This window comes from Gekko japonicus, unplaced genomic scaffold, assembly GCF_001447785.1.
Source record: "Gekko japonicus isolate JY-2015 unplaced genomic scaffold, Gekko_japonicus_V1.1 scaffold115, whole genome shotgun sequence".
Lineage (NCBI taxonomy): Eukaryota > Metazoa > Chordata > Lepidosauria > Squamata > Gekkonidae > Gekko > Gekko japonicus.
This window is the reverse complement of record NW_015163095.1, coordinates 1,353,539-1,377,988: the sequence shown is the minus strand read 5'-3', so window position 1 is coordinate 1,377,988 and position 24,450 is coordinate 1,353,539. Positions and strand designations below refer to the sequence as shown.

Below are 24,450 nucleotides of genomic sequence, written 5' to 3'. Positions count from 1 at the left end.
GAGCAATAAACTCCCCATTCCTTTTCCAGTTGAATATGTAGATTCCAAGCATCGGAGTTGTCTTTATAGTTGCAGAGACTATGTACATTTATTACATTCCACTTCCTCCTCCTGCTGTGGGCTGTGAAGAACTGTGCTTTGCTGTCAGCAGAATAGGTAAATTTGGGTAAATGACAAAGTAGTGTAATTTTATTCGTCTGAACTCAGCCTGGTGGTGAAGATGGTGTGGACCCATCTGTTTTCCTTGAATACCAAAGTGTTCTCTGTGTGTTGGGAAATTAAGCATGTGCATTTTTTTAACCATGAAAACAAAGTTTGAGTCCAGTGGCACCTTTTAGACTAAAAGAATTTTATTCAAGGTATAAGGTTTTGTGTGCACGCACACCTTGAATAAAACTTTGTTGGTCTTAAAAGTGCCACTGGACTCAAACTTTGTTCTGTGGCTTCAGACCAACGTGGCTACCCACCTGAATTTTGCCACAAGCGTTTGTGTTTTTGCAGAGTCCACATACCATAGCCAGTTGCAGAATTTCTGTAATTCTCCCTAAGCTTGTTGCTTATTCACAGTCTGCCTAGAAGCTGTGATGCTATTATGCTGTTTTTGCTAGCACATAGCTGACTTCATATGGGGACTTGTGCTGCTGAGACCAGGCATGATGCATTCTAGGATCAGGAGAGACGAAGGACCAGATCTACTGTGTTTCTTTATGTGACTTTTGTAACTGGCCCATGGCTTAAGACACACATCTTAAGATACATGCAGATGTCCTTTAAGAATGGTGTATGTGCATCTGCTCACTACTGAGACTTAAGATTGGTCACCTACTGTCCAGCATTTTTCTGCAGTTTATTTCAGTAGTAAGCATTTAATGCATTTGTACTTCTTTTCCATTTTGAACATTTAAATAAATAAATTTAAACATCTGATTATGCACTTACAGCTTTTCTTAAAGACACAGTAGACTTTATGGATCTTAACACAAGTGTCTGCAGATGGGACCCAGTGCTATTGCCCCGAAGTGAGGCCAGGATGGTTCCTACAAATCCTTCTCTGTGCTGTTGAGTATGCTAAGTCGCACAAGTCCCTGACTACTTTCTGCCTGGAATAGCTACTTAGTTTGGCATTTCTGGTGAAAGAGGACATCAATCTCAACGTTAAAGAATTATACGTTTCCTGCAAATTCAGCTGCTGCTGCATCGGCTACTACTCAGGTATATTGTGAGGGATTCTTTTTCACCGTTGAAGCAGCCTGCACTGGAACATGGGCACCAGTCCTCCCTCCCACCCTAGTGTTGATGTGTCAGATTTTACAACTATTTTATTTTTTGCTTATGTCCAAGGAGTGGTGGCATGCAGATAGGGCAGCATCCTGAATACCTCAGAACAGCTGCAGTCATAAAATCAGCCTGTTTGCTTTTGGGGGTCTTTATAGTTTGATTTCCTGCTGGCTCTTCTATGTGGGGATTTCCCCCCTGCTTCCTTTTCTGATCTACAAATAATGTTATGTTTGAAGAAGGGGTTCCTGGGTGCCAGGTGCCAATCATACCTTATGACCCGTTCTCATGTATTTCTTTACTGTACTATTTTACATTCCTAATTAGAAGATTTTTTTCAATCTATTCTTTGAAATTAATAAAATTGAATTAATATCTGTTTTGTGGCCCATCTGTTCACCTTCACACAAGTCTCATCAACATAGCACTGAACTATGTTTTAACTTAATGGAAGGAAGCAAGCCTTGTGCCTCTTCACCCCTGTATCTGGAGTTGATACCAGGAGCTGAGAGTATTTTTGAGGCTTTCAGCCTGGGTAGTGTTAGAGCTACTTTTATAGATAATTTAAATGCACAGTGTTACTTCATTTTGGAGTGCATGTTCAGAAGTTGTGGACTGGAGTTTGCGCCAAGCCTGATAACAGACCTTAGTCTGAGCCTTTTGGTGGCTAGTTCAGTAGGAGCTCTTTTTCATCTTGCTCATATGGAATCTATAATTTGATCAAATGTGTGGCAAAGGTGAAGCAAAGCTGGAGAATCCTGTTGACCTGAGGACCTTTCCTGAATCAATATAGTGAAGTGGTTAGTGCATTCAACTGGAAGTGAAGAGACCTGGCTTCAGATACATAGCCATGGAATTCGTTAGGTGACCATTGGCCAGAACCTTACCCTATACCATAGGGGTTGTTGGGATAAAATAGAAGTCGGGAGAACCATATAAACGATCCTATGCTCCTTGGAGGCAGGGTGGAATAGCATGTGATAAATAGGTAAAAGGTTTCCAAATTGGAAGCAGAGCTGGATGAACTGGAAAAGATTTGTGTGACACTTGGAAAAGTGTCAAAGCCTCACTTCACATCACAAACTGTAGATCTGTGCCTAAAAGCTTTTAGGTCATGTAGGAACTATAGACATTCATGGAATTCAGGACCAAACTGCAAGGTTCCTGTGCCTAATCCCTGTATGTGTGGTGCCTAGAACTCTATGCATGTTTACTCCTAAATCTGCCTTGATTGCCCAGGCTAGCCCAATCTTATCAGATCTCAGAAGCTAAGCAGGGTCAGCCCTGATTAGTATTTGGAATGGACCGGAGCAAGGAATTCCAGGGTTGCTAGGCAGAGAAAGACAATGGCAAACCACCCCTGAATGTCTCTTGCCTTGAAAAGCTTATGGGGTTGCCATGAGTAGGCTGCGACTTGACAGCACTTTCCACAACCACCACCTTCTGAATTATCCCAAAGCAAATTTCAGGGTGTTTTTTTTTAAAAACACAGGTGAAGAAGTGAGTCTTTGACATGCTGGAAAAATCTGATACAGATACACATGATTGGTGTATAAAACTTGTATCTGACATTTCTGGCATGAAAAAAACTTATGTTTGGTGTTCACCTGATTTTGTAAGATATGAGAAAAAGAATGTGACAGTGAAGCCTCAGACCTGTTGGAAAGTGTCTAAAGGTTTAATAATCCATCTCTGCTAACTAGCTTCTCTGAAGGCTTATGAGCAGAATTTACATGGTACTTGCATTGTGGTGTTAGTTAAGTAGAGGTTATAAAAACTCGGGCAACTAGTGAGTATAGATGAACCTGCTAACAGGTTCTCCACTAAGACAACCTAGTCCAAATGTTTTGCTTTAACCGTGTCTATGGCTAAATCAGAGCTCATAATCTGGCCTTGAACCAGCTTGGCAAGTAACTGGCTGCATCTGCTCTCCATAACCTGGGTAGCCTCATTGGTTTTCAGTGCACCCAGATGAACAGAATGAGATTTTAAAAGGTGAGGAGGCTAGTCCAAACAGCAGTTCCTTAAAACCAGCTTCAGGGGACTTCCAGATTCATTAAGATTAATGGAGCTCACCCGGTGGTACAAGAAGTCAGAAATACAAAACAAACACCTGATAGGGAACTTGGGCCTTGATCAACATGCCTGCATAGGTCTTCCTTTGCAGTAAATACACCACACTATTCCTACACCAATGAAATATTTCCTCATGCCTCCTTTCCCCATTGTGCCTGTCCAAATGTGAACAGATTTTGAATAGAAATGGTAAATACATAAATGTTTGCCTAGTTTGCATTATTTGGTGTACACTTTGGATTATCTTAGTACACAAAAGCTACTTGGGTGCACACAGGGAGTGCTTATGTTGGTAGAAGACTGAATAGCCAGGGTGTAACATCAACCTGGTTACTGTGTTGTTGCTTGAGCTGTTTTCATGTCTCTCCATTGTAATTTATTTTTCCCCAAGCAATCTTCAGCAACCATTGCTCATTACAGCATCCAGCCCCAAAAGAAAGCGGCTGATTCTGGTTCCTTCATGAAGCAGAATTTAGGCCCAACCCAATTTTAGATTTGACCAAGAAGTGGACCTGCAAGGGAGGGGAGATCCCATCCCTCCTCATTGCTTCCTGCCTGCGCTGCCTAATTGCATGTTTTTCTTCCCTCCTCCTCCTCAAGCATCAGGGTCATGTTTTTTCCTCTTGGCCAATCAATGTTGTTGTTTTTTAAACAATGTCTGCTCATGTGCAGATGTTACCAATTATTGGGGGAGTATCCCCTTATCTTTTAAAAACATGCCATAGCCTTGGTTACCTCCCTCTACATGGGAGGTCAAGTAATCACTATTAGATGTATGCTTACGTCCAATGTTCCCTCTAAGCTGTGGAGTCTTGTGAGCAAAAATCCTACTCTGTGAGGTACTGGCATTAGAGTCGTGAGCGAGCAATTTGGCTACTGCATAAATGAGTTTGCTCTGGAGCCATCCTTCCTGAGCGAAGACAAAAATGTGTGAGCCGGAGGCTAAAAACCTGTGAGCTAGCTCACACTAACTCAGCTTAGAGGGAACACTGCTTACGTCATATAGGTGGTGCCAATACTAGTCTGGGAAAAGCTGTAGAAAACAGAATATGTGAAATCCTTGATTTACTCATTTATTTTTTACGATAGTTGTGAATCTACTTTATGGCCCTTTGAAAAAGTGACATAACTGGGAATGGATAGGGATCATAACTGCCAGGCTGGAGAACTTTACACATATAAGTGTCTGGGGTCAAGGGCAAGAAAGTCCATGACAAGCTCAGTCAACCCTAATAGTTTCCAGTGAACAGAGGCTTCCTGAGTAGTTCAGTAAGCAAAGCAGAATTAATTCTTTGCACCTTGTGAATTAGGTGCCTATATAGCAGCTCTTCTTAGCACTTGCACATGTCAGTCACAATACCATTCCATGTATAGCAACACGTCTGCATGCCTGTGCATGCACTGTTTGTCTTGATACACATTTCTGTAGTCTTGTTTCTAACCCCAATTCATACACACCCATCTCCGATCAGGACATGTCACCCAAAGTCATCCCTCATTGTCAAGTGCCAGATCAGGGTGGTAAGACTGTGAGCTTTGCCATCATCCTCAGTGTTCTGGTACCAAAGAAGCAAACTCTTGAGTCAGTGTAGATTAGTTACCTACTACTGACCCTTTTCTCTACATAGGATGGTCATAACAGGACTGTGTACATTCTGTGATTCTTGCAATTGTGCTACATACAAGTGCAGAAATGGGAACTGGACACATAATTCAGTATCCTGAGAAATGCAGCTTTCATTTTTCAAGCATGTTTCTAGGCTTTTAACTGCAAAGCTACACATAAAAAAGAGGGAGCAATGCCCCTTGGTACTTCAGAAGCCAAGATGGGGCTATGCTGGGTTTTCAGAGAAACTGGTGAAAATGTTGCACTTCACATCCCTCTAAACTCACAGCACCCTCTAGTCACTTGGGAGACTATTCTTATGCCAGAAACCATTCCTTTGGAATGATGGCTATTCTTCTTCCACTCACACAATACCAATTCAGCATTCAACAGCAAGACTTTTTGTGGGTTGTAGTGTCCGGTCACAAGGCCAAGTTGCCCTCTTGGCGCTGCAACTTCATACTGAAGTTCAATCACATTGCAGGAAACAGCCTGTCTTTTAGGCTGGTTGGTGCAAAATAAAGTGCAAATGCCAGTTCTGAATCTTGAGTTAATGCCACCTCACTCTGTCAGCGGCAGAAGCTAGCTATCACTTAAATAAGGTTGGCCGTGCTGGAGGTAGTGGCGAGCTGCTGATTGGCTGCAATGCGTCCTGATATTGTGAAAAGGGCCCTGTCATTGCCAGTGTCTCGGGTGTGAGATGTGGCGGATCGACAAGAGGTCCATGTCAAATAGAGAAGCAGACTAAGCAAGAGGATAGCTCCTGAAGCTGTGAGCACAATGCCGCTGATGAACATGCTGGCAAGGGGGCGTGTGGTGGTGGTGGTGCTGCTGCTAGTGGTAGCAGTGGAGGAAAGTGCAGTGAGGACTGTGCCACACACCAGTAGCACCAGGGCCGTCAAGAGCAGCACAGCACAGTCCGAGGCACCACCGCTCTTCAGCAGCTCAACCTGCTCCCGGCTGCGAATGCAATTCATGTCCTGGATGGCTGAGCTCAACAGCTGCTTCAGTAATACCAAGAGTGCCAGTAGGCAGAGTGTGGTGCCCACCGCTAGTCTCCATTCCCCAGAACGGCTGCTAGTACTGTACAGCAGGGCAATGCCGCCTACCCCACAGGCCAAGATGAGTGCCACAGCCACCCCGTAGCAAAGAAACGATTTTCTGGGCTGCTGGAACCACCACAACTCCACATGTTCCTCCAGGATGTTCCTCTGGATCTGGCCAGCATTGGCAGGGGGCCTAGATCCATCCAGTCGCTCTAGTTCAGGCATGGTAGACACGGCGATGGCTCGTGCACACAATGGGTTATGCAGTGGAGCCACTATTGCAAGTGGCTGTTAAGAGCGCAGCAAGGTAAGTGGGTGTGTCATTTCCCAAAGCATAAGGGAAGATTGAGGCGGCCCCCTTCACTTTGTCCCTGTGAGAGGCATCAGTCAGAAAGGATTGGCCTGTGTTGGATCCAGCACTCCAAAGATGTGGAACTGTTGGGGCTGAGGCAGGAAGTGAAAACTCGGGCTTGTCCTGTAGTTCATTTGCTGCTAACCTTGCCAGGCTCCTGACATTTTTCTGAAAAAGAAAAAAAAGTTATGAAGCAAAGACCACTGTTTGGAAAGGAGAGGGTTTCTTCCTCAAACAAGCCTGCCTCTCTTGTAGAGAGGTAAAGAGAGTCATGAGGACAAGACGTTGAAGTGAAACTCCAGTGTGCATGTAAGATCAAGTGAAGTCCAGAGAGGAAAAACCTGCTTTAATTGAAGTGAAACTCCAGTGCCTGTGAAGTCAAGTGAAGTCCAGAGGAGAAAAACCTGCTTTAATAGGGTTGTGTAGATTCTGTGTTTCGTTTATTTCTTTCAGTTTTTTAAAGAGCATTAAGCACTAAACGAACCCCTCATGTCATACTGTTTCCTGATTTCACAATTTCAAGTACTATGTACTGAAATATTTAAATGCTAGCTGTTTTCATGAGGATTCTTTAATGCTTTGTTATGACTTAAAACAAAGCATTAAAGAATCCTCATGAAAACAGCCAGCATTTAAATATTTCAAAATACATAAATAGTATATCTTCCCTTTCAGGGATACACTCAATTTGTAATTGATATTTTGTTTATTGAAATCTGTTCCATGATATCTCTGAAGCTGTTTTCATGCATGATTAGTAGAATGAGTGGGATTTGTGCATAGTGTATAAAGTGAACATTTTTGAGGATTTTTTCTTCATTATCTGTCATTTTACATTCAATGGAGGAGTCATTTAAAGAAAAGTCAAATCCATTTGAGTGATGAATGTTCATAAAGGAGACTCATTGACTGTAACTTGTATAAAATAAGGGCTTGTTTTAACCTCATACTCAATCGCCTGGTCCTTCCGGGCCCGGCAGAGGCCAGGTTGGCCACAACGAGGGCCAGGGCCTTTTCTGTGGTGGCCCCTCACTGGTGGAATGAGCTCCCAGATGACATCAGGGCCCTGTGGGACCTTTTGCAGTTCTGCAGGGCCCGTAAAACAGCTCTTCCGCCAGGCTTTCAAGTAGGGTGCCGCCTTGACACTATGGCCCTGGCCCTAACATTAACATCATACCAACCTGGCCTTAATATTAACATCACCGCCAGCTGAATGATTAACAGCTTGGCAGGAGCCTGGAGGCAGCCACTCAAACAATGACAGAATGTCGCCATCTGTATTGTAGTTAAATGCTATGATTTTTATATTGAATTTTAAATCTGATGTTGTTTTGTATAATTGGAGTTTTTACTGTTCATATTTATATGTATGTTGTAAACCGCCCTGAGCCCGCCTTGGCAGGGAGGGTGGGATATAAATTTGATAAAATAAATAAATAAATAGCATCCCAGGAAAGAGTCTCCAAAAAATGCTGCAATAAGGTATGGAAGTATAAGGTAGATTAACCACTCCACAGCAACAGAGTGAGGCTGAGGCAAATATGATGCTGGCTGAGGCAAAATCACTCACCTGTGGGGTACAGCTGCTTTGCATGGGTGACAGCCCATGAGAAGTAATGGGATTGCTTTTGCCTCAAGTGGTGTAATGTGGCATCATGAAGCCTGAGGCTTTGTTCACACATACAGCAGAAAGTAGTCGTAGAATGTGCTGGCCTATAGCACGACAGACTATGGATGATGGAATTAAATATGCCTTCAAATTAAAAACTCCATACGTCTAGAAATCTAGCACCACTGGGATGAAGCTTCTACCCTCTGCCTTTGCTTGCTGTGCTAGTTTTCTATTTGTGAGGGTTTTTCAAAGGTAAGAGAACATTCCTAAATTTAATCCTTCCTTCGTAGTCTGACCAGACGTGGTCCATTCTACTACCTCATTCCCACCCCATGTGTCTTGCATGTGTACCTCAGACCTCAGTCAGTAAATGGGAGCTGGAGCCACAGCAACTGTTTAGAACCAACCATGGTTGTCTATATTATAACATTCAAATAAACAACATTCACCACATTTCTCACAGAGTAAATTGGTTTCTATTTAGCTTTGCTGTATTTGGGAAACTTTCTTTTTAAAATGAAAGTTACTATTCTCATACTGTTGAATTCTGTTCTTGATACCAACTTTCTTGTTAGTGTGGTGTAATCAGGGGTTGCATCCAGCTTTGCTTAGGAGGACAAGTTGAGAGGTGGATGTATGTAGACAATCCTGCTAATAGAAAACAAGGTGGGGGTCATAGCTTAATGGCAAAGCATATGCTAGATTTATTATATTTACTTAATTTATACCCTACCTTTCTCCCCAAGGGGGACCCAGAGCATCTTTCATCATCCTCCTTTCCTCCATTTTATCCTCACAACAACCCTGTGAGGTAGGTTAGGCTAGGACTGACTTGCCCAAGATCACTGGCAAGCTTCCATGGCAGAGTGGGTATTTGAACTAGGTCTCTCAGATCCCAGTCCAACACTCTAACCACTACACTGTATTTCTGTTGTCAGTTACAGCTGACAATATTGGACTACACGGCACTGTTGGTATAATGGTATTAGGTAAACGAGAGTGACTGAAGCATCTGTTCTCAAACTTGTTTGGTAATACGCTTTATTTTTGCTCATTTAGTACATTAAGATACTTTTTATAATTGAAGATACCTTCCACAACCATAATAATTACTGTAACTGTTAAAAACAAACGTACAGTTTATTTATTATGTTTATGCGTCACCTTTCTTTCACAGAGCTCAAGGTGGCATACATGGGGTTCTCAGGAGGTCTGACCAGACCTAGACTAACTCAGCTTCAGCAAGGCATCATGTGCATTTAAATTATACTCTGGGCCACCTCCAGTGTGTTCCCATCCCAGGATGTTAACAGCTTCCCATTCAATCTTATGCATCCAATATACACATATTGATGAGATTCCTCTAGATAAAATATGTGGTTCTCTCCCTCATAGCTAAGTTTATCTATTTTAGGGATATCTTTGTTCTTCCAGTAAGTTAACATCTAATTTTGCTGCAACTATAGCCTCTGTTAGCCATCATGTGATGTGTTGTCGTATTTCCAATGATATAAAACCTAAAACAAACCCACCAGATGCAATCGGCAACCTGAATATATGGTAGGTTTCTGAACATGGAACAATTGTTTTCCATGTGCAGAAACGCCCCCCCCCCCAGTGTGTGGACAGAAGGGGTGGATCCATAGATCAATCTGAATTAGTCATCTCTGGATGCTGTTGAGCATGGATACACTGACTAACATGCATGGAGAAAGGTGAAGACCATCAGGCATCAGATACACATGAACACTATGATGTGCATTTACATGGAACCCTGATGATCTGATCACTGTCTTTACATAGTTGAAGATGTGCCTTACCATTTGTTCTTGGATTGGAGATGGGAATGCGTATTCTTACCTGGATCCAGTGCCTGTGGTCATCACACTTGTTTTAATAGGTTCACAAAGACGCTTGTTGTGCATTACTATATTTGAATCAGGCCAAAGAAGGCCAGTCACTAATCCGTCTTGCTAAACCCAAGCTGCTTTTCTGTTTGCAGAATAAAAGAAACACATCCATATCTTTCCCGGTGGATGGAAAAGCATGTGGTGTTTGTATGTAATTTTGAGTAGAAAAACAATTGGAGTAGACCAGGCTAAGCATGCCTTGTCCCCCACTCACTGCTCCGCTCCTCGCTCCATACCTCGCTCTGCTGACCCCGAGAGCAGTGCTTCCTGCCTCGCTCCAGCCACCGCCGCCGCTGCTGCCGTTCCCGAGCTACCCTCACCATATGTAGCAGTACGATGGCTGCCTCCCAGGAAAGCATCGCCGCTTTCGACATCTTCCACCCTGCACAGTGGGAGACCTGGCTCGAGACCCTGGAGAGCTACTTCAACTGCCATGACATCATAGACCCGGGTAAGAAAAAGGCCCACCTCCTCCGGTCCTGTGGCATAGACACCGTCTTGCTGCTTAAGGACCTCATTGCGCCTAAGCAGACCAAGGACGAGTCCTATGTGGTGCTGGTGAAAGTGCTGACCGACCACCTTTCACCAAAGCCCACCAAGTTTGCTGAGCACATGGAATTTTTTGCGCGGGTCCAGGGGCCGGACGAGCCGGCCTCCGAGTTCTTGGCCGGGCTCCGGCGGGCGGCCACCAGGTGTTCATTTCTCCACCTGGCGGACACCTTGCTAAACCAGTTCCTTTTGGGTCTCTGGGAACCCAAACTCCGGAGGAAACTGGTTAGCCAGGACAACCTGGACCTAGACAAGGCGCTCAGGGAGGCAGCGGCCTACGAGAAGGCGCACCAAGACCGCCGCCGTCCCTCCCAGCAGCTTGAGTCGGACGACTTCGAGAACTATGAAGTGCTCCAGGTCCGCCGCCGTCCCTCCCAGCAGCATCGCCCTGGGGGAGCACAATCGGCCAAAGCCCCCTCGGCACCATCCCAATGTGCCAGCTGTGGGGAAGCGCGCGAACGCCACGGTTGCCGGTTCCGGGATGCCGTCTGCTGCTCCTGCAACAAGCCGGGCCACATCGCCAGGGTCTGCCGCTCCCGACGACCACCACAGAAGATTTCGACCCCCCAGACCTCGGATCAATACACGGACCTGCATACCCTCTCAGCCCACCCCCAGCCGCACCAGGTATGTAACTTGCCCCCCGATAGCCCAAATAAGGTACACGTGACGGTGCTTATTGAGGGGTCCCCCTGTAGCATGGAAATAGACCCTGGCTCTTCTTATTCCATCATTTTGGAGGAAATGCTGCGCTCGCTCTACCCATGGGGGGGACCCCCTCTGCATATGCCACAGGGGTTTAAGTTATGGGACTTTAACAAAAACCCTGTAGCGGTTCGGGGCTGGGGCAAATTTACGGTGCAGTTTCAGGACTTCCGTAGACAACTGGACTTGGTGGTGGTGGTGGGGAGGCTCTCCATTCTGCTGGGACTTTCTTGGTTTGGGCCTCTGGGATTGACGATCGCGGGGGTGAATCAGCTCCAGGCTGAGGACTTTGCGGCTGTGTGTAATGAGTTCCCCAGGGTTTTCGATGGCACACTTGGCCGCTACACAGGAGCCCCCATTTCCCTTGACCATGACCCGGCTATCCGCCCCATCCGAGTTAAGGCCAGACACCTCCCTATTGCGATGAGGCCAAAGTTCGAGGCAGAGCTTGATCGCTTGGTTGTCCAGGGGGTGTTAGAGCCCATCGCTTCTGCACGATGGGAGACCCTGATAGTCACCCCGGTCAAGCCCAATGGTGACGTCAAATTTTTGCAGACTATAAGTGCACATTGAACAAAGCCCTCCAAGACCACACTTATCCGGTACCTGTGGTCAGCCACGTGTTACCCGCACTGGCGAGGGCGAGGATTTTTGGCAAACTGGACTTGGCCCAGGCCTACCAGCAACTGCCAGTGGATGCTGCCACGGCAGAAGCCCAAACGATAACAACACACGAGGGGGCTTTCAAGGTACATAGGCTCCAGTTTGGGGTATCGGTCACACCAGGAATCTTTCAGTCTTTCATGGACAATTTGTTAAAAGGTATTCCAGGAGTGCAGCCGTTTCTAGACGATGTGCTCATCGCGGCCCCGGATACCTCGACCTTCGCCGACCGACTGCGGGCTGTGCTCCAGTGTTTCGACATGGCCAGCTTGAAGGTCAAGCGTGAGAAATGCTTGCTTGGGGTTCCCAAGGTGGAGTTCTTGGGGTTCACTGTAGACACCCAGGGTATTCACCCCATGAAAGAGAAAACAACGGTCATCTCACAGGCTCCCCCACCTACGTCCAAGATGGAATTACAGGCTTTCCTAGGCCTGTTAAATTTTTATCACTCTTTTCTCCCTTTGAAGGCTGCTTTGGTGGAACCTCTGCACCACCTGCTGGATAAAAACGCTCCGTGGGTCTGGGGCCTGGAGCACACCGCTGCTTTCCAGGCGGTAAAGGACCTTTTTGTCTCCAACTCGGTCCTCTCCCATTTCAATGAGGCCCCTCCTGTGGTCCTGCCCTGCGATGCCTCTCCGTACGGGGTCGGGGCGGTCTTGGGCCACCAGTTACCGGCTGGCCGGGAGGTTCCGGTTGCTTATTATTCTCGCACCCTGTCATTTGCCGAGCGTAACTATGCGCAGATTGACAAGGATATGTGGGCGGCGGTGAAAAAATTTCACCACCACTTGTACGGTTGGCCGCTCATGATCCTTGGCCTCCTGGCCCCCGACCGCCAAACCCCGCAGATGACGTCTCCCCGGGTGCTCCGGTGGTCTGTTTTTTGGCAGGATACTCGTATGCACTTGTCCATCGGCCCGGAAAAGCGATGGGACATGCTGACGCTTTGAGCCGTCTCCCACTGCCGTCTATGGATCTGGACCCGGCACCCGCTCATCAGGTCGCGCTTCTGGAAGCTCTTCCCGATCAACTGGTGCACGTTCGGGAAGTTGCGCACTACACAGCCAAAGACCTGATCCTTTGCCACGTATTGGACTGGGTGAGAAGGGGGTGGTCTACGGCCCCGGGGGGGGCAGACTTGCATCCCGCAAGGATGAGCTGTCGGCCCACAAAGGCTGCATGATGTGGGGTGGCAGAGTGGTGATCCCAGCCCCTTTAAGGGAACAAGTCCTCACGGCGCTCCATGAGACGCATCCCGGGGTGGTTCGGATGAAAGTGTTGGCCAGAAGTTACGTCTGGAGGCCAGGGCTGGATCGGGACATCGAGGACCGGGTCAAGAGGTGTCTGCCCTGCCAAGAATCCCGACCCGAGCCTCCCAGGGCTCCCGCTAGAGCCTGGGAGTCCTCACACAAGCCCTGGTCTCAGCTCCACTTGGACTTCGCAGGGCCATTCCAGGGTCAACTATTCTTCATACTAGTGGACGCGTACAGCAAGTGGCTCGAGGTCGTTCCGGTGCCATCCACTTCCTCCAGAGCAGCCATTCGGGCCATGTGGCACATCTTCAGTGCCCAGGGTATTCCCGACACCCTGGTCACCAACAACGGCTCAGCTTTCACCTCGAGCGAATTCCAGGATTTCACCCGTTACTACGGAATTTGCAACGTCAGATCTGCCCCGTTGCACCCAGCGACAAACGGTCAAGCCGAACGCATGGCTCGGATGACCAAGGATGCGCTCCGCCGCTTAGACAGCAAGGACTGGGACTACAAGTTGGCTGCATTCCTCTTTGGCCAAAGAACGACGGCCCACACCGCGACGGGATGCAGCCCAGCGGAGCTACTTTTGGGCCGGCGCCTGATGACCAAGCTAGATCGCCTTCATCCCGATCGAGCCCCGGAAGAAGAACCGGCCACAGAGTCACCTGAGGCAGCCAGAGGGTTTTTTCCTGAGGACCCGGTCTATGCCCGGAACTATGCGCCAGGCCCGCCATGGATTCCGGCCCGGGTGGTGAGAGTCCAGGGACCCAGGTCATACGAGGTTTCCAGCAAGGACGGCCAGATACTACACCGCCACATCGATCAGCTGTGGCGGTGGGTACTGCCATACAATCCAGAGGACTTTGAAGACCCAGACACCCCTGAAACTTCCTCTCCACCTCAGCTACCGGACACCCTTGCTTGGCACAAGGAGGCACCATTCGATTCTCCAACTGACAGCACGACCGTGCCCTGAGAAACAGCGCTACCAGCACAACCGCCAACACCGCCCATCTCTCAGCCAAGTGCTACGGTGTCACCTTCCGCCCCGGTTCCCGCACCTCGCCACTCTACGAGAACCCATAAAGCACCCTCCTATTTGCAGGACTTTGTGTGTGGGTGTCTTTTGGACCAAGGGGGAGGGGTGTAATGTATCCATCTCAGACCGCGTGCGTGGCCATTTCACCACGCGGTCATGTGAAGCGGCTGAGCTTCGCTCTCAGTAACAATGGGACAAGTGGATCCTAGCCAGCACCTATTGGCAGGCTAGGCTCCTGGCCGAGAGCCTATGGAACTCTCAGCCACTGTAAATAGCCAATCACTTGTGTTTTGGGTGCGGGTTGTTGCACATATAAACCAGCCTGCGAGCTGGTTACTTTGTCTTGTTCCTGATCTAATAAAGTACGCTAAGCTGAAATCACTCGTCCTTCTGCGTACTTTTCACTGATGAACCAGACCCTAAATCTCCTCAATCTAGTTAGAACAGATTCTGCTTAAATTTTACCAACCTTGATGAGTTTGTTGATTCTCTTTGCAAAGCAAAGACACTTGGATTAAAAGTTTCAGAAGTGTCTGCCCTTCTCATTGATAAAATCCTTTTTAGGTAACTAATTCCATAATATTTTGGAAATAATTTTTTAAAAATAATTCCAACTAGATAACATCATTAAATTTAACTGCTTTAAATTGGCAGGTCCATTTTAGTGCTTCATTTGGATTCAAATGTCTATCCCTAGAACTTCTTTAAATTTCATCTGTGTAGGAACCCTACCCTTAGCACCAAATCCTACTATATCAGTTTCTCCACAAACTATAAAATTACAGCATTTCAAAGCAAGAGCAAACAGTACACCTAATTGTACATTTTATTTATTAGCTTTTTATCCCACCCATTCTCCAAAAAGCCCAGGGTGGTATACTTTATCCCCACAACAATCCTGTGAAGTAGAGAGTGTAACGATATAGGGTGAAATCCACACACCCCGGCTGCTTCATTGCACAGTGGGAATTTGAACCTGTGTCTCCCAGGTCACAGTGCAACTTGCTAACCACAAAACGACACAGGGTGTTTAACTAAAATAAGAACTAATCAAAATATGAAGTCACGACTAACAGGCGTAAGTAAAGAAGAGGAGGAGGAAACCCTCATAGCATTGGAACTCTGGGGGATTTGGGGAGGGGGGATAGGCAGCAAGGCCAGAAGTGGGAAAGGGGTTAGGGATGGATAGAGCATGAATTACAGTAATAATCCAGATCTTTGCTTGCAGTGTATTATCCATTAACACTGCGGAAAGAATGCAGGACAAAGTAGCAATGTTTAGAGACAACACAAATTATTCAAAATACATATGGTCTATTACACTGACAAAGTAGACAGCTGAATGCTGTATCAAATTCCATGTTGCTAGGTGCAAAGTGATATATATTACAGGCAAACCCCCCACAACCTCTTAATGCACCCAGTTTGGTCCTGAACGAACCATTACTAGTAGGCAAAGATCTCTCTGAAAGTATCTTCTCAGTGGGATAACATTTTCAAAAGACAAACAGGATGCTAAAGTTATTAGAAAAGACAAAGTAGTCTGAATATGTTGTACAAAACACATTGATTCTATGAAAATAAAACCCTATGGTTACTGTTGAATCTGGTCTTGTAAGGGGACTGGAAAAAGTACAGAGAAAAGCAACTAGAGTAAGCAGACATACATAGTGCCTTTCATGTAAGGTCACAGTAAAAAAGCCTTAAAAAGGATACAAAAGAAGCATCTAGAAGGATGCAGGTAGGCAGGGTAGAATACAACCCCATACTAATCCAGAATGGTCCAACCATTCATTGTTACATCATTATCACATTTTATCATACCTTCCTCCAAAAGGCTCAGAATGCCATTTAATAACTATAAATAGGAAGAAAATGCTGTTATTGCTTCCCTTTATAAAGCGGACACACTAGATAGGTCTGGTGGCCATACATGAAAATTAAAGCACGGTTTTGAATAAAAGGACATGTCTTCGTACAAAGCACTTGACATAGCTAAATTCTTATCTTTAGTTGAGCTGTTTCCTTAGGTGGTCAGGGAACTCACCTTCTTGACTAAATGTTAGATTATCAGAAAGTAGCAGTGATCAGAGAACTATTTGTATCCTCTGTTGCTACACATTCCCTCAGTACCTACCCACAAGGAGGATTTGTCTACCCATGCTAAGCCATTCTTTCAGTCTTGCAATAAACCTCTTTCCTGTGGATATTTGAACTGAATTTCTAAGTCCCATGGATCCTGGTTTCCACAATCCCCTTCCACATAGTCTCTTACAATGAAATCCCATTTCCAGTGGAGATGGGTCAGGGGACCCTTTCATGCCAGCCCTCCCCTCCAGGAATTCCAGGAAGTTCCACTCACTGGTGCTGCAGCCTGGATATCCCCTCCGCAAGCGTGCCCGATGCTATGGTGCAAGGGTGCCTGTCTTGCCCATCAAAGCTTAGCTGCTCTAGGGCTCCTGGAACAAGTCAGCATAACATCCCTCGACTGAGCAGTGCTTGCTCCTAATGCTATAGGCAGAGATCCCACACAGTAATAAAGCCTCATTCACTTCACCAGCCTCACATGGTCCCTCATCAGCATCTGCCTCTTGTCACCAACTGGCTCTCTGGCTTGTTGGACAATAGATGATTGCGTCAAGGCTGCCTTAACACAATCTTTGTTATGGAGAGACTGGGACCCAGGCTGGGTATATGTTCAGTGTTGTTTGCAATTTCATGTACAAACTGCAGACTTTCCCCAGCCCAGCATAGATGTTTGTTCAAGATCCCATATTGTAGCAGGTTATGCCAGTGTGAGATCACATCTATTTACCTTTTCCACTTTTCAGACTTCTTCCCCTAGATACCCTGAGATGTGCCTCTCTTTTAGGCAGCTGCTTATCTGTGGTAGGAAGAACAGTCATAAATCCTAAACCCTTTTCTCAAGCTGCTACAACCACTGTTTTTGGTTAGAAGATGACATAATCTGATTGCAATATAGCAGAAAACGAAGGGCTCTTCAAGAACAGGGACTCAGGTATGAAGAACTTCAGCATTACTGAACAAGTGAGCAGTGGCTCACGAAAGCTCATACCCTGCCACATATTTTGTTAGTCTTTAAGGTGCTACTGGACTCTTGCTCTTCTCTCCAGCATTACACTAACCCTGGTTGCTTCCACACAGAGGCAATTACCTGTTGTGCTCTCACTTGCTTCTTTGAATGCAGAGGCATTTGCAGGGACAACAGTGGCTCCAAACGGGGAAAATCTCCATGCTATCCCCTTGTGCTCCCCCCTCACTCCCCAAGTGTTTTGTGTCAGCTTAAAAAATTGGTAGGTATATAACTACAGTGCAATGATGCTATAGCTAGGTATTTACTACCAAATTGGAGGGGGGGGAGCCTTCAAAAGGGCTGCTGGTGGCAGGAGGGAATAATGGGTATTGGGGGGGGGAGTGGCACCACATGTGGGCAAGGAGGTGCAAATGTCCCCACCTTCCCATCCACATGGATCCCAAACCTACATTTTCCCATGGGCAAATATGATGCTTATTAAGTCTATATTCTGCTCCTTAATCGTTCCAGAATAATCAGCTCCTTGGTCTCTCTCTTTGAAGTCATATCATGATTAGGCTTCCCAAGTCCCCCCAGGGGGTGGGGAAACCCCCGCCCCAGAGGCCCGTTCCCTGCCACCGCCAGATCGGACCCCGGGGGGAACTCCTCCCCGACGTGCGCGTCACCCGGAAGTGATGTGACCACTCTATGGTTTTCCCTCGTATGGCTGTGGCCCCGCCCCCAGTGTGCCTGGCGTTGTCACGTCACTTCCGGGGTGACGAGCATGCTGTGTGCGCGCACTTTGCACGTGCACGCAACAGACATCGGCCAGGAGCCCCCTGCTCCTGCCGAAAATCCACTTGGCAACCCTAATCATGATTGAAACTTATTTTCTGTGTGATGGAGTCGGTCTTTATGTAAAAAGCTATAACAAAAATAACTGGAGGAATAAAGAAAATAACAGAAGAAGCTATTCTATAGCCAGTGCTGGTGGCCTAAAGCTTCTTGCACAGCAGAACACAGGGGTCACTTGCTTATTATTATACATTAGCCTGGAGAAGCTTCAAATCCTTGTAGTCTGTCTTGGAGGGGTATGGAAATGACTTAATGCTGTGCTGAATTTTTGCAAGATTGATTTTGCTGCAAAAGTTGCCATTTTGAAGGGCATGAAAATGCTCAAACCCCCCCCCCACTTCCATGCTTTTACAGCCCCCACTCTGCCACTGTTCCTTCAAATTATCGTTGATGGGGTGGGAGGGGGAGCAACTCATCCCCCTTGCCAACACGCCTTTATAATGCATCTAATTGAAAGCAAAGCAAAGCAGAGGAGTGACATCTGCCCTTGGATATGTGTCCCGGGGTGAGGCGTGTCAGCCTAGTTGTGCTGCCAATGGGGATGTGTTCCCTCTTCCCCCCAAAACCGCCTGTGAACAGTTTTGCAATAAGCAAAAAAGGGGGGATATTATGGGTTGGCACAAATATTTGTGAAATGCATTGCCCCATTTCCGTTTTAACATTAAAATGGCTATACATTTTGTACCATGGAAGACAGCAGGTATGGGGTTATGCAGCACAGGAGAAGGGATTACTTCTGGAATGTTCTGTATAGGCCAATGGTGATTAAATCCACCACTGTATAAGGGTACAATCTTGTATGGATGTAGGAATCAATGAATAGACATGTAAAATTGGACAGCAGTTGTCTAAAAGACCAGTTTTTAGATTGTCCTTGCATCAGCAGTTCTAGGATCTGGAGAGTATGCAATATTCAGTTCTAGATCTGAAGGGAACTGAGAGGGGGGTAACAAATATCCTCTTTCCTTTCATAGTAGATTCCCTCTATTCTGGAATTATATTATTATTACTCATATTTTTACTCCCTCCATATTCCAAGAATGATGCACACAGACTGCGTATTCTTCCATAACACCACTGAGGAGGTAGGCTAGGCAGAGTGGTCCTAATGCTTACTGATCTGACACTCTAACCACTACATCACACTGACTCTCTACGTGTTTGACAGCTTGGACAGCAATCACTGGTTGGGTTGGATCAGTAGACCCAGGTGGTTGGAGAGAGGAGGTTCCTGAACCAGACACAGCCTGACAGTGTCAGGCCAAGCACCCCCACTCCAGCAGGGACAGAGCATGAGATCACCGTTGAAACCATCAGAAGAACAGACAAGTTCAGGGCACTTTGCCAGCTGAGGTCACATGACAAGAGAAATCAAAGCTCAAGGACTGGCAGAAAGATCAAGGGGGGATCCATACACCCTAGCATATGTATAATTTAGATAAGTTAAACCCTGTAGATCATAGATTATGGGCAGTGCCATTAAAAGTCCATCGTTTCAGCCATGTCCCAAGCAGGCAAAAGAGCAGCTTTGTGATCTAGGCGGTGCTTGCCTGTGAGCTGTGCTGCTGTTGACAGACAGTGGCTTAAAACACTGCTTGCTGTGTCTTGCTGGAATTGCCCAGGAGGTGACTGCAGCCAGCTTGGTTTGTCAGCTATTCAGCATTAACCCATATGGGAAAGGATGTATAAGCACTCCTTATCTCTTCTTACATTTGGCGTGTGGGGTGACTGGAAGAGGAGGACCCTGGGGAAGAAAGTTTCTCCTTTCTGCAATTACCTTTCCACACACAGTCTCATACACTCTCCACCAACCTCATGTCCCAAAGGTACTTACAGGCTAGCACTGCTTCATCCAAGCTGCGAATGTGATAAGAGGTTTCAGGGAAACAGGAGTGTATATAATTGAGAAAGAGAGAGGAAAAGGGGGAAGAGAGAGAGAGAGAGAGACTCAGTTTTACTGAGATTGCTCCTGCGGCAGCCCCACCAAACCTTGATCAAAGAGAAAGTGGACAGTATTGGCAGGGGTGGGGGGAGAGATATTAAATGGGGTGGACTTGACTCACCTATAGCTGATTTACCAGGCGGACAGGACATTTCCTTTGCTCAAGCTTGCTAGGCTGCTTAGGCCACACTCTCTTTTTCCTTGGGAGTTGCCTGCTAGGACAATTCTCAGGATGTGGCCTGAGGATAACATTAAATTCTCTTCTCTTCCGTTGTGCCTGATTCTGCCAAGTCAGGCAACAGGTGCTAGTCCCAGCCTCCTTTCTTAGTCTGTCTTCCACCAGGTGAGACATCTGATAGGCTGTGTCATGTGCTGACCTTTGCCCGAGCAGGTACATTCCCTGGCAGGGTGGGGCCATGGAGACAGCTTGTAGTTGTCCCTGGAAACATTCCAGCCTGTTGACTGTGTGCTGGCAGGAAGAGGAAGTCAGAGGACTAGGTGGTAGAAATGAACAAGGACAACAGACATTGCAGGCCGAGGTGAGCAACTACAGGGTGCTTGAGACAAAAATATTTATGTGACGTACTCCAGCTGCCTTTTCTCAAGGAGCAGCATGCCATTTTCAAGGAGACGATAGACCATGGGAACAATGTTGAAGGAGTGAAGTTGTGCCAGGACAGAGCCACAGAAACTTTGCACTTCTGCCTGCTAAAGGATCCTTCAGCAGACTTCTTAGAAAAGAGTTTTCTTTGGGGCCTAAATAAAGTATTTATGGGGCTGTGCAAGATCTGAGTAGAACTGCTTCTTTGTCTCTAAGGGCCAAATGATATGTGATGCCGAGGGTGTGAAATTGGATCCATCTACATGTAATTTTGTTTGCTGGTCATGGTGCTGGGAAAGCCGGAGGCCATTTCCTGAGAGACGTCTGGCTGCCCTGGCTTTGATGTGGTGGAACTCTCCGCCGAAGGACATTCGTGCCCTGCAGGACTTAATGCAGTTCCACAGGGCCTGTAAGGCAGAGATGTTCCGCCAGGTTCAAGTAGGGTTGCCAGGACCAATTGTCATGCTGGTGGGGGAATGGGGGGGGGGCATTCCAGGAGTGGGCAGGGATGTCACATGACATGCATACATCACCCGGGAGTGACGTACGCACACCAGTGACATCGGGGGCAACACTGTATGGTACAATCACCCTCAAATCATAGAGTTTTGCCCAAAAACCAGAGCGCTACCCCCCCGTCACTGACATGCCTACATCACTTCCAGGTGATGTCAGCACGTCATGCACAATGTCACTGGTTTTTTGGGGGAAATTTCCTCCCACTGATCAGCTAGCCGCCAGCAAAAACAGGGGATTCCCCACCCCCACCAGTGGGGAATGGTAACCCTAATTTGGTTGAGGACAGTGACAGGTTCCATCGTGTCTGGCATTCCCTTTCCCTGTTTTCCTGCCTCCCCCCATGAGGCAGTTACAGAATCTGAAGTTTTAGCGCCATCTGGAAGTTTTAATAGTTTATTATAGTATTGTTTATTAACTTATGAATGTGCTTTATTGTTATTCACCACCCTAAGCCTTGTGTGTACCGGGGAGGGTGGTTTAAAACTCTACCTTATAAATAAATAAATAAATAAATAATAAATATAATCTTCCTAATCAAAACTTCCTCCTCCGTGGGTTGCTTTTTACCTCAGTACAGGAAAAAGGAAGGAACCAATATTGCGACACGCCCCCCCCTTTCTTGCGCTAAAAGCGATCCAGGGGGATACAGTTTCAGTTCAGATAATGGTATGTGCAAGCATGGGACAGAGTTAAAACCTCCCTTCCCCAGCACCATAACCCCAGTCATCTCCCCTCCACTTTTTGAGACTGATTTACACATTGAAGATCTGCTCAAAGATCCCCAGTGTCAACTGCCATTTGGTCCTAAATAGCAACTTGTGACCAGGATAATGCATTATTATTACCACCATTGGAAAGGACTAATGTTCAAAGGCTAATGTTGGGTCAGAGTCTGACCAGTATGCAGTAAACTCACAAGGTCTTTCTATTCTGATGGCATTAGAACTGTGTAAATGAACAAGAAGTTGCTTGCCTCTTGAGTTAACAAAACAGGGAGCCTGGAATACCATTTGTCAAAGCACCAAAATTGTATCAACCTGCTGGTTATTGAAGACTCATTGGCTCTGATAAGGTGTTCCACACCTATACTTTTTGGACCAAAACTGGAAGGCATACAATAGCAATACTATTCCATTTGTATGCATTTGCATTGATACAAGGCTAGATCCTAGGAGGCCTCATATGAAATACCTTTCTTGTGTCTTTTGATTTCCTGTTTCGATCCTATATTTACTTGTGCATTACCTTTTTATTGTAATAGGAACCTAGCTGTACCTTATATTGTTTGACCTCTGAAGAAGGCCCAATTGGGTTGAAACATGTTAGTTCACTATTGTTTTCTCTTGGGCATATGTTACTTTTTACTATATCATAAGGCCCTGATATGTTTTTAATGTCTCTGTAATAAATACATGTATTTTAAATGTATAATTAGTTTACAATTGTTCTTAGCTATTGGCCCTGTATTTGTTTTCCTACTTACCTTTTAGGTTCTTGACTCAATTTTGTTTGGTTAAGTTTCCCCCCCTCCTTTTCCCTATGTTTGCCAACACCAACATATACCTTTCCAGTAACTCTCACTTTGTTAAGACCTGTATTTTTATCCCCAAAGCTGAGTACATACCGACATATTTACTTAATCCTTCCTCAAAGCTACCTGTAAGATATGGCACTACTGTTTCACATTCTATAAACAGAGAACTGTGGTAGAGAACCATTTTCATATAGTTCACATCAGATTTGTTCTCATGAACACATGAAACTACCCGCTGAGCCAGACCATTGGGTCTAGATTTCTCACATCCCTTACTACTTGATTTTTTAAAAAATGGAGATGTCAGCAATTGGACCCAGGACCATCTGGCTAGAAAGCAGGTGCTCTAACCAGTGAATTATATGGCCCCTATATTAAGAACAACTCCAACAGGCTACCCACCAGACTACACCACCTCTCAATGTTGTCAAGATGACTACACACATAAAAGCCAACTTGCCACCAGGGTTTTGAGGCAACATAGTCAGCTTTGATACATTAGGAGTGCTGATGGTGAGAACTCCAGCAGTTTAGAGATACAACTCACTTTCTTTCCCTTCAACTCTATGTCTAGCCCTTTCTTTACATGACTTGCCAATCACCAGGTCTGGTTCAAAATACATCCAATGTCTCTGTTTCCCCCCATTTCTCACCCACTCCTATTTCTGGTAAAATTACAGAATTCTTTAAGGGCTTTCTCAATTGTACTGAAGTGATGTACTCTCTTGCTCTTACCTCACGGTATATCTTGATTTCTGTTTTTCTTGTGTGTATGACAATGCATATTCCTTTCCTAGAACTGAGAATGGTCAGGTTTCCTGGTACTGCTAAAATGAACGGAAAGGATTTTGACATTGTGTGGGATGCTCACTCTGCAATCTAAGCGTCCTCTTATCTGGCATAGTGCCTAATGGTGTGAAACACTGCACTATGAACCAGAACAGTCTACTGAAAGATTTCAGTACTATTTTACACCCCAATCCATCTTTAAAGATTTTCTCCTTATTGTTTGCACAACTGTATAAAATAACTAGCCAAATACCCCTCAAGCAATCATGTCTGGTTTACAGAGGTGCACTTTAGGGGAGACAGTGCTGTGCAGGTACTATGCCTAGAGAGATTCCTGCTAAAAATGTATGTTACTAGGATGAAAATAGGACATTCTGAGCGCGCACTGGCATAGAAAGCAAGCTTCATGGTAGCACAGACACAAAGCATAGCAGTAGTATAAGTTCTATGGAGAACACCTACCTTGTGACACCGGCATGACCTGATTACAAAGGATTTTTCTGCTGCCTCAGACCAAGGACAAAGCTGTGACTGTAGATAAAATATCTAATGGAACTTACACAATCATAATATTGTGCTGCAGCTATTCCATAAACATTTTGTGCTTTAGGAGTAATCTTTCAGCCGATGCTGGTTTCCAGTAGTGTCTAGATGAGATGGGTCTTCTTCTGCTGTAAGCTGCTCAGCTTTCTTCTCTGCTTATGATGAAATATTCTGCTTTTCAGCAGCTTCTGGAATGGCATCTTCTACAATATCCTTTTTGTGTGCATGTATATGGAAAGCAAAACGTCTCACCTGAGGCAGCATTACTCAATCGTGCAACCTAAGTTAAACAATTATGGAGTGTTTAAACATCTGTCAGAGGAAGATCATGCCCAGTCAACTAATAATTATCAGCAAAAGAACTGAATCACATCCGTTTCCAGTGCAGGAAGAATTAGATGATGGGCACAGAGAAGAACTTGGGATATGAATGATCTAGTATTTGCAGGCATGCATGGTAATCTTTAGTTTACAGAGAATGTTGCATATAACAGGGTCTGAATGATACCCTTCTCAATGTCTCATCACTACAGGCATTTCTGCA

General features: G+C 45.9%; 1 protein-coding gene across 4 annotated transcripts; it reads right to left on the bottom strand.

Moving 5' to 3' along the window:
* Positions 1-4,447: 4,447 nt before the first annotated feature.
* TMEM125 (transmembrane protein 125) lies at positions 4,448-24,093 on the bottom strand. 4 transcript variants are annotated; one of them, XM_015406573.1, is made up of 2 exons: positions 23,826-24,093; positions 4,448-6,523 (listed from the first exon to the last, which is right to left on the bottom strand). In XM_015406573.1, the coding sequence occupies exon 2, from the start codon at positions 6,226-6,228 to the stop codon at positions 5,551-5,553; it is 678 nt and encodes a 225-aa protein (XP_015262059.1). In that variant the 5' UTR covers positions 6,229-6,523; positions 23,826-24,093; the 3' UTR covers positions 4,448-5,550. The 4 variants fall into 4 exon arrangements, with proteins under 4 accessions (XP_015262059.1, XP_015262058.1, XP_015262060.1 ...); XM_015406572.1 differs by having other exon boundaries at positions 23,924-24,093; XM_015406574.1 differs by lacking the exon at positions 23,826-24,093 and adding an exon at positions 20,042-20,164.
* Positions 24,094-24,450: the final 357 nt, after the last annotated feature.

Excerpts from the sequence above, each read along its gene's own strand:
- TMEM125 (XM_015406573.1), bottom strand. The coding sequence starts at position 6,228 with ATGCCTGAACTAGAGCGACTGGATGGATCTAGGCCCCCTGCCAATGCT.